This window comes from Callospermophilus lateralis, chromosome 4 (assembly GCF_048772815.1).
Source record: "Callospermophilus lateralis isolate mCalLat2 chromosome 4, mCalLat2.hap1, whole genome shotgun sequence".
In the NCBI taxonomy this organism is placed as follows: domain Eukaryota; kingdom Metazoa; phylum Chordata; class Mammalia; order Rodentia; family Sciuridae; genus Callospermophilus; species Callospermophilus lateralis.
Genome location: NC_135308.1, coordinates 150,447,749 through 150,460,496, shown reverse-complemented (window position 1 = coordinate 150,460,496; position 12,748 = coordinate 150,447,749). Strand labels below are relative to the sequence as shown.

General features: G+C 40.6%; 2 protein-coding genes across 5 annotated transcripts in view; one reads left to right on the top strand and one right to left on the bottom strand.

The window, feature by feature from the left end:
• Positions 1-10,559, top strand: part of Glt8d2 (glycosyltransferase 8 domain containing 2) — a 30,355-nt gene extending 19,796 nt beyond the window's left edge. Inside the window, exons 5-10 of the mRNA XM_076855034.1 lie at positions 3,277-3,394; positions 4,735-4,819; positions 5,632-5,744; positions 7,822-7,988; positions 8,418-8,530; positions 9,999-10,559. Coding sequence (XP_076711149.1) covers positions 3,277-3,394; positions 4,735-4,819; positions 5,632-5,744; positions 7,822-7,988; positions 8,418-8,530; positions 9,999-10,168 — 766 coding nt within the window. The 3' untranslated portion in view covers positions 10,169-10,559. The remainder of the gene's footprint in view (positions 1-3,276; positions 3,395-4,734; positions 4,820-5,631; positions 5,745-7,821; positions 7,989-8,417; positions 8,531-9,998) is intronic.
• Positions 10,471-12,748, bottom strand: part of Tdg (thymine DNA glycosylase) — a 28,827-nt gene continuing 26,549 nt past the window's right edge. For 2 of the 4 annotated variants that reach the window (XM_076855030.2, XM_076855032.2), the window contains exon 10: positions 10,471-12,619. In XM_076855030.2, coding sequence (XP_076711145.1) covers positions 12,474-12,619 — 146 coding nt within the window. In that variant the 3' untranslated portion in view covers positions 10,471-12,473. The remainder of the gene's footprint in view (positions 12,620-12,748) is intronic. The other 2 variants (XM_076855031.2, XM_076855033.2) reach the window with 1 other exon arrangement.

Sequence of the window (12,748 nt, the reverse complement as noted above, 5' to 3'; positions counted from 1 at the left end):
AAAATTTTTAGTTTAAGTAAGTCCCATTTGTTTATTCTTGTTATTAACTCTTGGGCTATGGGCGTCCTATTAAGGAATTTGGAGCCCGACCCTACTTTTTCTTCTATCAGACGCCGTGTCTCTGATTTGATATCTGGCTCCTTGATCCATTTTGAGTTAACTTTTGTGCATGTTGAGAGAAAGGGATTCAGTTTCATTTTGTTGCATATGGATTTCCAGTTTTCCCAGCACCATTTGTTGAAGATGCTATCCTTCCTCCATTGCATGCTTTTAGCCCCTTTATCAAATATAAGAAAGTTGTAATTTTGTGGATTGGTCTCTGTGTCCTCTATTCTGTACCATTGGTCCACTTGCCTGTTTTGGTACCAGTACCATGCTGTTTTTGTTACTATTGCTCTGTAGTACAGTTTGAAATCTGGTATCGCTATACCTCCAGATTCACACTTCCTGCTTAGAATTGCTTTTGCTATTCTGGGTCTTTTGTTTTTCCATATGAATTTCATGATTGCTTTATCTATTTCTACAAGAAATACTGCTGGAATTTTGATTGGCATTGCATTAAACCTATAGAGAACTTTTGGTAATATCGCCATTTTGATGATGTTAGTTTTGCCTATCCATGAACGGGTACATTTTTCCATCTTCTAAGATCTTCTTCTACTTCTCTCTTTAGGGTTCTGTAGTTTTCATTGTATAAATCTTTCACCTCTTTTGTTAGGTTGATTCCCAGGTATTTTATTTTCTTTGAAGATATTGTGAATGGAGTGGTTTTCCTCATTTCCATTTCAGAAGATTTGTCACTGATATACAGGAATGCCTTTGATTTATGCGTGTTGATTTTATATCCTGCCACTTTGCTGAATTCATTTATTAGTTCTAGTAGTTTTTTTGTAGACCCTTTTGGGTCTTCTAGGTATAGGATCATATTGTCCGCAAATAGTGACAATTTAAGTTCTTCTTTTCCTATTTTTATGCCTTTAATTTCTTTTGTCTGTCTAATTGCTCTGGCTGGTATTTCAAGAACTAAATTAAATAGAAGTGGTGAGAGAGGGCATCCCTGTCTTGTTCCAGATTTTAGAGGGAATGCCTTCAGTTTTTCTCCATTTAAGATGATGCTAGCCTGAGGTTTAGCATATTTAGCTTTTACAGTGTTGAGGTAAGTTCCTGTTATCCCTAGTTTTTCTAGTGTTTTGAACATAAAGGGATGCTATACTTTGTCGAATGCTTTTTCTGCATCTATCGAGATGATCATATGGTTCTTATCTTTAAGTCTATTGATGTGGTGAATAGCATTTATTGATTTCCGTATATTGAACCAGCCTTGCATCCCAGGGATGAATCCTACTTGATCATGGTGCACAATTTTTTTGATATGCTTTTGTATTCAATTCACCAGGATTTTATTGAGATTTTTTTCATCCAAGTTCATTAGAGATATTGGTCTGTAGTTTTCTTTCTTTGAAGTGTCTTTGTCTGGTTTCGGGATCAGGGTGATGTTGGCCTCATAGAATGAATTTGGAAGAGCTCCTTCTTTTTCTATTTCTTGAAATAGCTTGAAAAGTATTGGTATTAATTCTTCTTTGAAGGTTTTGTAAAACTCCGCTGTATACCCATCCGGTCCAGGGCTTTTCTTGGTTGGTAGTCTTTTGATGGCTTCTTCTATTTCTTCCTTTGTTATTGGTCTGTTTAAATTGTGTGTGTCTTCCTGACTCAATCTGGGCAGATCGTATGACTTAAGAAATTTATCGATATCTTCACTATCTTCTATTTTATTGGAATATGGGGTTTCAAAATACTTTCTAATTATCTTCTGTATTTCTGTAGTGTCTGTTGTGATATTGCCTTTTTCATCCCGTATCTTAGTAATTTGAGTTCTCTCTCTTCTTCTCTTCATTAGCATGGCTAAGGGCATGGTGATCTTATTTATTTTTTCAAAGAACCAACTTTTAGTTTTATCAATTTTTTCAATGGTTTTTTTTGTTTGTTTCAATTTCATTGATTTCTGCTCTGATTTTAATTATTTCTTGTCTTCTACTACATTTGCCGTTGTTTTGCTCTTCTTTTTCTAGGGTTTTGAGGTGTAGTGTGAGTTCATTTATTTGTTGGTTTTTTCTTTTTCTTTTTTTTTTTTTTTGAGGAAAGAACTCCAGGAAATGAATTTCCCTCTTAAAACTGCTTTCATTGTGTCCCATAGATTCCGGTATGTTGTGTCTGTATTGTCATTTATCTCTAAGAATTTTTTTTATCTCCTCCTTTATGTCTTCTGTAACCCATTGATCATTCAGTAACATATTGTTCATTTTCCAGGTGATGCAGGATTTTTCCTTCCTTCTTTTATCATTGATTTCGAGTTTCATTCCATTATGATCAGATATGGTGCATGGTATTATCTCCACACCTTTATATTTACTAAGAGTTGCCCTATGGCATAAGAGACCCTGTCTTTAAATAAAATACAAAAAAGGACTGGGGTTGTGGCTCACTAGTTAAGTACCCCTAGATTCAACCCCTGGTGCCAAATAAACCCCACAAAACCCCGAGGCAAGCCAGATGCAGTAGTGCATGCCTGTAATCCCAGGGATTCCAGAGATTGAGGTAGGAGGATCACAAGTTTGAGACTAGTCTCAGCAATTTTGTGAGACCCTGTCATGAAATAAAATGGGCTGTAGCTCAGTGGCAAAGTGCCCTTGGTTCAATCCCTGGTATTGCAAAACAAAAACAAAACCCCAAAATTACTTGATCCCCCTGGACATGGTGGTGTACGCCCGTGCACCTGTGGCCCAAGCTGCTCAGGACTGAGGCAGGAGCATCACTTGAGCCCAGGGGTTCAGACAAGCCTGGGCAGCACAGCAAGACCCCGTGTCTTTGACTTCAGTCAAAGCTGAAGGTTCAGATTGTCCTACTTCATACTATTTTGGAACAGTTAACGCTTTGGGTAAAGATAGTTCTGGCAACTGCAGATGACACTTCAGGAGGAAGAATGAATATTTCTATTCTTTCAGGTTCCTGAAAATTTGCCTCAGGGGAGATATTGGTTATTACTATTTTGCTTCATTTCCTTTGCAGAAAGTTATGTAATTGAAAAGAAAAAAAAAAAAAAAAGAAAGAAAGAAAGAAAGAAAAGATGTGAAGCCAGACCAGATGGGGAAAAAATCCAAAGACTTTCTAAACTAAACTTCATTCAGTTTATACACACTTTAAACTTTCTTAGGAGGCAATAGGCAAATTGAGGACAGATTTGAAATGTGTGCTAGAGGGTTTTTGTTGTTTCTTTAGAAAATGGATCGAACATTCTAAACTGAGAGAAATAAACTTTAAAATCGTGGAATTCAACCCTGTGGTCCTCAAGGGGAAGATCAGACCAGACTCATCGAGGCCTGAGTTGCTCCAGCCTGTGAGTAGGAATCGCGCGTACTGGGGACAGTCCTGGGTGAGACCTTTGTTCCATACGGAGCTGTAGTCACTGAGATGCACACGGGATAGTTTCAGGGCCTCCCTGTGTTAGAGCTCCACTAAATGCTGCCTATTTATAGTTCATAAATCACCTGCTCCAGGAAGGATTTAAGAGTTACTACATAAACCTAATGAAGCTAATGAAGAGAAATGAGGCATTAAAACAATGTCAGCTGCATTTTTGTGTGTGAGTATGTCTGTGGGGTAAGAGCTGCAGGTGGGGGGAGGCGGGGAGTAGTAAGGCCAGGAAAATTCTCCCCAGCCATCGGCTGTATAGGAACTGTGGTTCTGCATTACATTTAGATCCGGGTATCCCACAGTTAAGGATCAGCTAAGATCATATTTTCAGGAGACACCAACATTTTCCATAGTGCTGGAAAATAATAAAGTTAATTAATAATAATAATAAATTTTAGTTCAAGAGTGCTTATAAAAGGCTCTCTGCTGCATGAAGTGGGGGGGGGGTTGATGGCAGGTGTACAGACACTGCAACCACCTTCTACATGTGATGGTTACTTAAGTTCAACCCTGCAAATTTACTAAGTTCTGCTACTAGGTTCTATGTTCACAGTAGGATCTGTCCCCAGTTCCACATTGTTACTGTTGGAGTGTGAGCTGAGTTGGGATGATTACTGGTGCTGTCACTAGTGAAGCTTTTAAACTCCCACCAACCCAGCCTTCTTTAATATTTTTTCCTGGACCAAAGTCTAAAAGGTTGGGCTGGGGCTGTAGCTCAGAGTTAGAGGGCTTGCCTAGCATGCGTGAGGCACTGGGTTGGATCCTTAGCACCACATAAAAATAAAAAATAAAATAAAAGCATTCTGTCCATCTACAACTATAAAAAATAAAATAAAAAAATAAAAAAAGACTAAAAAGTTGAGCTTGCTGACGGAACGATATCTGTGCATGTGTGTCTGTAAGGCCGATTTAGTTGAGAGTTATCAAAATGACTGAATGTAGAGGAAGGCAGGCAATTTGTGCCCTGGAAGATTGACTAGGGATCCTTAGTGACTTCCATTACCGCAGTTCAGAGAAAGTGGCAACGGCCTTGGCGACAGGGGTTTGGATCTAGGAGAGTCTGGTCTGCCAGCTCTGGCTTCAACCCTGGAGCCCAAATCAGAGAGTGGGACGACCCAGTGAGGCATCCTAGTTGCCTGTTTCTTTTTCTGCTCCAGATGTAGAGCTAGCCAAGGCCACGGTCGAAGCCAACTCTCCAGTGCCCCAGAAGACACGAGCCGCGCGCGAGCCTCTTCCTCACTATTGTTTCTCTTGTTTCAACAGCTGAACTTTGTGCGATTTTATCTCCCTCTGCTCATCCACCAACACGAGAAGGTCATCTACTTAGACGATGATGTGATTGTACAAGGTGTGCTCACTGGCTGCCCAGAACACTTGAGAGGAGCCACCGATAAGTAGAACGACTCTCTTCCTTCTCCATGTAGCTAGTTACCCTCTTGATTTTGCGTGTGCATTAAAGTTGTGAGGACAGCAGTGTTGACATCTTGCCACTCTGATTATTAAGTCTGTGGTAAATACCTTGTTGGCCTTTCCTGTCTCTGCTTCCCTAAAATGCACAGAAAAAAGGTCTCACTGATGACGTTCTTAGGAAGTAACTACACAGTGGGGGTTGAATGTTGTGCTCATTCAGGATAAGATAAATATATAATAAGATAGTTATGTAGATCTATATCTCTTATCCTGTTTGTATGTTTGTGTATGTGAGTGTATACACACACACACACACACACACACTTTTTTTGGGGGGTGGGTACTGGTGATTGAATCCAGGGGTGTTTATCCCCTGCCTTTTTATTTTGAGATGGGGTCTTCCAAAGTTAAGGGCCTTGCTAAGTTCTTGAGGTTGGCTTTGAACTTGTGATCCTCCTGCCTCAACCTTCCCAGACATTGGGATTACAAGCGTGTGCCCTCAGTCAGGTAGGATAAGCATTGGGGTGGTAACTGTATAACAACAGAAAGAGACTTGACCAATGCCAATCCAAACTTATCAAGTGGCTTTCTAAATAAGCATTATTCTTATTAAGCAAATAGTGAAGCCACTTGGAATCTGGGATCCTGTACTCTTCCCCATGGCATATTCAGGAACTGTTCTGCAAAGTTCTCTTTGCAGCCTTTAGACACGTGCTATAATGCTTTACTTGCTGGCATTTCCACATCCAGGTGACATCCAAGAACTGTACGATACCACCTTGGCCCTGGGCCACGCGGCAGCTTTCTCAGATGACTGCGATCTGCCCTCTGCTCAGGACATCGACAGACTTGTGGGGCTGCAGGTGAGCACCCTGTCTTGGAAGTCCTGCCTTCCCCCTTCTGCTCTGGCCCTCTCTCCTCCCCTTTGACTGGAACCTTCATCATGAAAGACCTGACAGCCAGTTAGGTCTCCAGGAGGCAGGTTCTGTCCCATGGATCCAAGTCCCAGTCCACCTTCACCAACTCCAAACGAGTTACTTGAACTCGGTCAAGTCCCGCTTTCCTACACACCACTGATCAACTATTTTGTTGTGTTTTTGTGAGTTGTGATGAAATCATGTGATGTCCACTGTCCAGCATGCAGTACATGCACAGCAAGGACAGCTGTGGAGATGCTCGTCACCACGCTCTGTGAGAGGCGGCGTCTCTGGTCAAGGAGCCTTGCTGCAACTTTGGTTCCGTTTTCGGAGTTTGCCTTTTGCTTCCTTCCTTCCAGTAGAGGAGACTATTGACTTTGTTGAGGGTAATGGCCTCCTTATGGGTTGAAATCAAGAAGTCCGAACCTATACATAATGCTAAAGCAATAACAGGGTTTTGAAATGCGAGGTGTTGTGGAGAGCTGAATGCTGTTTTTCAAAAAGAATTCTAGCAAATAATTTTGTGTGTGATCTTTAAGCCCCAGCTTTGTCAGAATCTTGATTCTGTCACTTGGCAGCTTCTGACTGGGGCACCACACATGGCTCATTGCTCCTCCCATTGGTTAAGGAGAGGAAACAGTAGTACTTCCTGTGTAGAGCTGTTGTGAGGAAAAAATGAGTGAATACATGTAAAATCATTCTGTGCGGTTGGGGTAATGTGAACAAAGTTCTCAGAGCAGTGCCTGCCTGTAGAAGTGCTCAGGTATCTCCACAACTCCTGTGAAAGAGCACCTTGGGCTAGATTATGGGAGTCCCTGGGTGAAAGAATGGGTGCTGTCTCCTACTCCATTCACTCAGCAACTTATTGGGTGCTTGTGAACTGTCCTGACACTGTTTTAGGTCCTGGTGACACAATAAACTAGTCTGCCTTTGTGTAGCTTTCACTCACGTGGGAGGAGACCGACAACAAGTGAAATGTTTCACAGAGCATCAGGGTAGAGGTGGGGTGGTTTTAAATTGTGTGATCAGGGAAGGCTCCACTGAGATGGTGTCCTTTGAACTTACATCTGAATTGAGATTAGTATCTATGTGGTTATTTTAGGGGAAAAACCTTTCAGGAACAGCAGCACATGCAAATGTCCTGAGGCAAAGGTGTATCTGCTGTATTAAAGGTGGTCAGTGTGACAGAAGGCTCAAGAGGGAAAGTCACAAGTTGGAGAGGTAACCAAGGCCAGATGGTGTAGGATGTAGCAGGCCACATTAGAAACTCTGGCTGTGTGTGTGGGCGGGGAGGGTACTGGGGATCAAACTCAGGGCCTCACACATGCTAGGCAAGTGCTCTACCACTGAGCTACATACACCCCCAGCTCTGACTGTTCCTGAGACAGGAAGCCACTGCAGAGGCTTTGAGATGAGTGAGAAGGGTTAACAGGGTGAAAGTAGGGACACTGATAGGAGGAAAGTAGGAGGAACTTAGAGAAATCCAGTGAAGAATAATCATGGCCAGGAATGGGAAGGTAGCAACAGGGACATGAGAAGGGGGCAGCTTCTGGATGCATTTTGATGGGACTAATAGTTTGCTAATAGATTTGGATGAGAAGATAATCAGGAGTTGGGGGTGATCTAAGTAGAAGTATGTGCTCCAGTGACTGGAAGGATAAAGGTGCCATTGAGAGGCAGGTTTGGGATAGGATTGGGATCCCTCACTAAACATCCCAAAGGTAACCTTGAGTTGTCCACTGTGGAAGTTGGGAGGCCAGAGGTAAGTCAGGGCTGTGGGGCAGGTGGTATTCAGGGACACACTGGATGGGGCTTGTCTATGGAGTCGGGAGGGAACGGTACAGGTGCTGGGACCGTGGCTTGGGACAATCAGCAATCAGAGGTTAGAAAACGAAGGGAAACCAGCTAGGGAGTCAGACGTGGTCAGTAACACTGGAGGACACCAGGAGACAACGTATAATGGCTTTGCTTTCTAGAAACAAGATTACTTGGTCAAAAGCATGCGTGTTCTGTTCCTCTGTAGAATACATACATGGGCTACCTGGACTACCGGAAGAAGACCATCAAGGACCTTGGCATCAGCCCTAGCACCTGCTCTTTCAATCCTGGCGTGATCGTTGCCAACATGACGGAGTGGAAGCACCAGCGAATCACCAAGCAGCTGGAGAAGTGGATGCAAAAAAATGTGGAGTATGTGCCACCCTGCCCACCACCCTTCCTGTGCCCGCAGAGAATGAGTCAGTTAATTTTCTATGCACGCTCAGGGGTTAGAAGTATTTCATGGGCATCGATCGTAAGGCAGATTTCTTACAGAGGCACTGTTGACCAAGAAAAGGGCAGAGATAAAACTCTTTCCTCAAATGATATAAATTAGAAGAGTCCAATCCTGTGGAGAAAGGAGTCCCTCATACATTTCCCTAATAAGTTTAGGAACATGACTTGAATCTCATCCACTGACAAACCTTATTTTGGTTTCTCCTCTTTACAGGACTTGTTTTTAGGATTATTTTATAAAGCTAACATTGCTTTCTAAGGTTGACTTTTATAATTTACAACTTTTTATTATTAAGTTTTAAAACAGAGAAGGAGCCAAATGTTCCCTTGTATCCCATTTCTTAGGGAAAACCTCTACAGCAGTTCCCTGGGAGGAGGAGTGGCTACCTCACCAATGTTGATTGTGTTTCACGGGAAATACTCCACAATCAACCCTTTGTGGCACATAAGACATCTGGGTGAGTATTTTAGAAAAACATTGTAAAACCAGGTGCAGTCGTCCACACCTGTAATCCCAGCTACTTTGGAGGCTAAGATCACCAGCCTCAGCAACTTAGCAAGACCCTGTCTCAAAATAAAAAGACCCTGTAGCTCAGAGTGCTCACTGAGCTTGCAGCAGGCCCTGGTTCAATCCCCAGTGCCACAAAAAAAGACTGTGGTGACTGTGGAAGCTGAGTGCCAGTCTCTTCTCAAGGATTCCATGCAGACTGCATATATGTCATTATTAGAATCCTCCCCGACTTTCCTGAGCATATGCAGATACATGAGAGCAATGCAGGGGAGTTAAGGGAACCAGGGACCCATCTGATGTCATTTATAATAATGCTGGGTTCACAGGTCAAACATGCATATTTCCATGTGCAGAAAAACGTCCTCAAATAGATCTATCAGCTATGCAGAGCTTCGATACATAAAGTTGTGATTTCTGAATAGAGACTATGAATTATATTTAGCAGAAGATCCAACTTATTCATAAGTAGGCAGAGACTTAATCTTCCCAAGGAAACGAAGTCTCTTTTCTTGGTAAGATTCTGGAATCAGGCAGGGTTGGCAAAGTCAATCTACACAGTGATCATCTGAAAAAGGATCTGGTTTTCCGGGGCTGTGGGTGCAGAAGGCAATGCTAACAGTATGGGTAATAATAAGTTTGGATCTAAACCAAGTCTTAAGACTTGTAAAATTAATAAAACTTGTGGGAGGTCCTAGATTCAATGCCTGGCACCACAAAAATATGTAAATAATTTATATAACATATTCAGCTGGAAGCACTTTATCACCTAAACTGCATGCCCCTCAGCCCTTCAGTCATAGTGCAGAGAAGATGCTTTACTTAGTAGATACTTCACCTGTATGAGCAGCTCCTGCGTGTGGACTCCAGAAGCTGGTCATTATTCCAGCTGTGCTACAATACACTGACATAACTAGCTCGTCTCCTGCAGCTGCCATCACACCTAAGTTTACAAATAATATAAGCCACGCTTTGTTGTTAACATCATAAACCAGAATCACTGGTTACTCTCTCTACTCAATGGATTTTCATTTTATTAAAAAACAAACTGAATTCCTTTCATGGGAAAGAAATTTTAACATCACAGAGAAATTTTTATTTTGTTTTGTTACTAGAGATTGAACCTGGGATGCTTTACCACTGAGCTATGGCCTCAAACTTGCACTCTTCCTGCCTCAGCCTCCCAACTTGTTGGGATTATAGGTGTGCACCACTGCATTCAGCCCCACATAGGATATTTTAAAACATTATATTTGCATGATCTTAATATGCTTCAAGAGGAAGTATTCAAAAAATATTCTGAGCAATGGCAATATTAAGTTATCTTCATTGCATAATATCATGAACTTGTAATCAATTTTTAATGTAAAAATATTATTCTCTAATAAGCCTATCATTTTCCTCTAAAAACAATAAAGGCTGGAATCCAGATGCCAGATATTCAGAGCATTTTCTGCAGGAAGCTAAATTACTCCACTGGAATGGAAGACATAAACCCTGGGACTTCCCCAGTGTTCACAATGACTTATGGGAAAGCTGGTTTGTTCCTGACCCTGCAGGGATATTTAAACTCAATCACAATAGCTGATGTAACCTAATATTCAAAATACTCCCCGTGTAACAATGTGGATATCCCTTGGTAGCCTACTATAACTCTGTTGTTCTTTATGAACATATGTTTCATATGTATGATCCACAATGTAAGAAACAAATTGTGTGCAAATTGTATCTTAGACTACAGTGGCACTGACTGTCTTCTCTAAGTGGGAATTATAGAAGGCCAGATTATGCTGGAAAGAAACCCATGTAAGTATCAGCAATTTGCTTAACACTAAATGACAATATATCAACAAATTAAAATAATTTCTAAATGTATTTTTCACATGCAGGTATTTTTTTAATAGAGTGCTAATCTTATCTTTTATAAAACAATTACATTTAAAATGGCTGTTAAATAAAATATTCACAGATTTTTATGATGTTCCTCACATATATTATTCTATGTGTTAATTATAATAGAAGATAAACTGATCTCAGGTTTAAAGGGGGAAAGAATACCATTAAATCTTGCTTCAGAAAAGGCTTGTAACAAGAATAACCATTCTTAGTATTATTTATTGTAAAAACCATCACTTTCAAATGAATTTAAAAATCTTTCAATCTTATTTAATGAAAAAGTCTCATACTGTCAGGTACAGGATATATCAACATTTACTACTCATCAGTCAAGTTTAATGAAAAACATGATTGTTTACTTGGAAAATCCTCAAACCCATTCTCTACTAGTCTGCCATAATTTAAAGGGTATTTTCTCCACTCAAATAAGGAACTCTATTGTAAAGCTACAATAGTTATGACCTGGTTACATGCTATTCATAGTCCCATGAAAAAATAATTCAGTTGCTCCTAATCCCTGATGCAAGGCACTTCAAAGCACCCGCATAAAATGTCCATGTAAACAGCAGTACAGTACATCATTTAAATAACATGAATGACTTCCACACAGCTTGACCTAGACTTAAGAAAAAATAAAATACATCATTGCCACAGCTAAAAAGCATGTTAAGACTCACAACAAAAATCTGTTTCTCTTATTATAAATAGAAGAACAGGCTATATAACATCCTGGGGGTAACAAAAAAACCCTCAAAGATATTTAAAATATTGCAAAAACAGCATGCTCCCTGGGTACGTATAAAATCTGAATATTCAAGAGTGATTAGGAGTGAATACCCAGACTTAACACCCACCAGACCTAAGAGTCTGGACTACTTGTAGCACCATGAAAAATGCATTAGAAAATCACAAAGGGACTTAATTCAAACCATTCTTTCCAGGAGGTTCACTTAGTCCTGGTAATAAACAATGATGCACAGATTTTTTTTTTTTTTTAATTATTGGCTTATTAGAGTTACCTAGCAAGAAAAATTTTATATTATTTATTTTAGTACATCTCATGTACACAAAGCACCAGTTTAAACAGGGTTACCCAACACTTCTAGCATCCTGTTGCTCAGCCTGAAACTTCATTTCTTATAATATTTCTATGTTATACCCTTAAAACCAAGGAGGATAAAATTAGAAAGGTCATAAATACTGACAGAAAAATTTAGTTCCTGCCCTATCAAATTTCTGCCTCTTAAGTAAAATGTAGATGAATGACAAAATATAAAAGGCCTACTGCATTCTCTGGAACCTCCCAGCTCAGCAGAACAGGTCTGCCCACCAGGAGATAAACACAGGAGTTGAGGGGGCCAAAGGCAGGGCTCAATGCCTGTCAGGTCAGGCCAGGTCAGCCCTCTACTGTGTGGTCATGCTGTTCTCCCACAAAGCAACTTTCCCACACACTCACCACTGGCAAGGGAACAAGGTCTGAGAGTGCACACAGCTTGGGGAGCCCCGAGTCCAGCCTTTGTTACACCAAAATCCAGCAAATAGGGCTCCCCTGAGCACTAGCTTCCTGTGTGAAAAGCAATGCAGCTGCCTCTGTACCAGTGGTAACTCATTATTAGGATGCCCTTCTTAGGCATCAAGGGAGAATGGCATGCCAAGGTCTTGCACAGTTAAGAATCAAATACACATATTTGACAGATGCATTTTAAAACTGCAGATCAAAAGCAACTTCTAGAAGAAAACTGATTTCTTCATAAATGAAATAAAGTATATAAAAAGCTGGAATGATGGTTAATTCACATACAAAAACTCATACAAAACCCCTACTTTTTCCAAACTACTTAGGTTCATACAGTTGATTCTACCACACAACTGTTCTTACTATAATTACACACTAAAGTAAAGTACTGAGAAAATACCTCGGCTAGCAAACCGAGGTTTGACCTCTTGGATAACTGCATTAAACTGCAGCACGTAGGCAGAGCCCAGAATCACCACTCTTAAGCAGGGTTCCCTTCCCCCTGCTCCAGCGTTCCACAGTGATTATTAAAGGAAGGAATCTGGTCTGTAAACGACTGGGTCATCCACTGCCCATTTGGAATGTCACTGAAAGCTGATTCTCCTCTTAACTCGGCACTGTCAGCTGCTAGAAGAAGGAGAGAATGTTAGTTTATTTCATATACAAGTTTTAAGTGAACAAGTGTAAAAACCTTAATAGTATAATGTATATTTATTATTAAAACATTAATCAAGCTTCCTGAATATAATTTTAAGT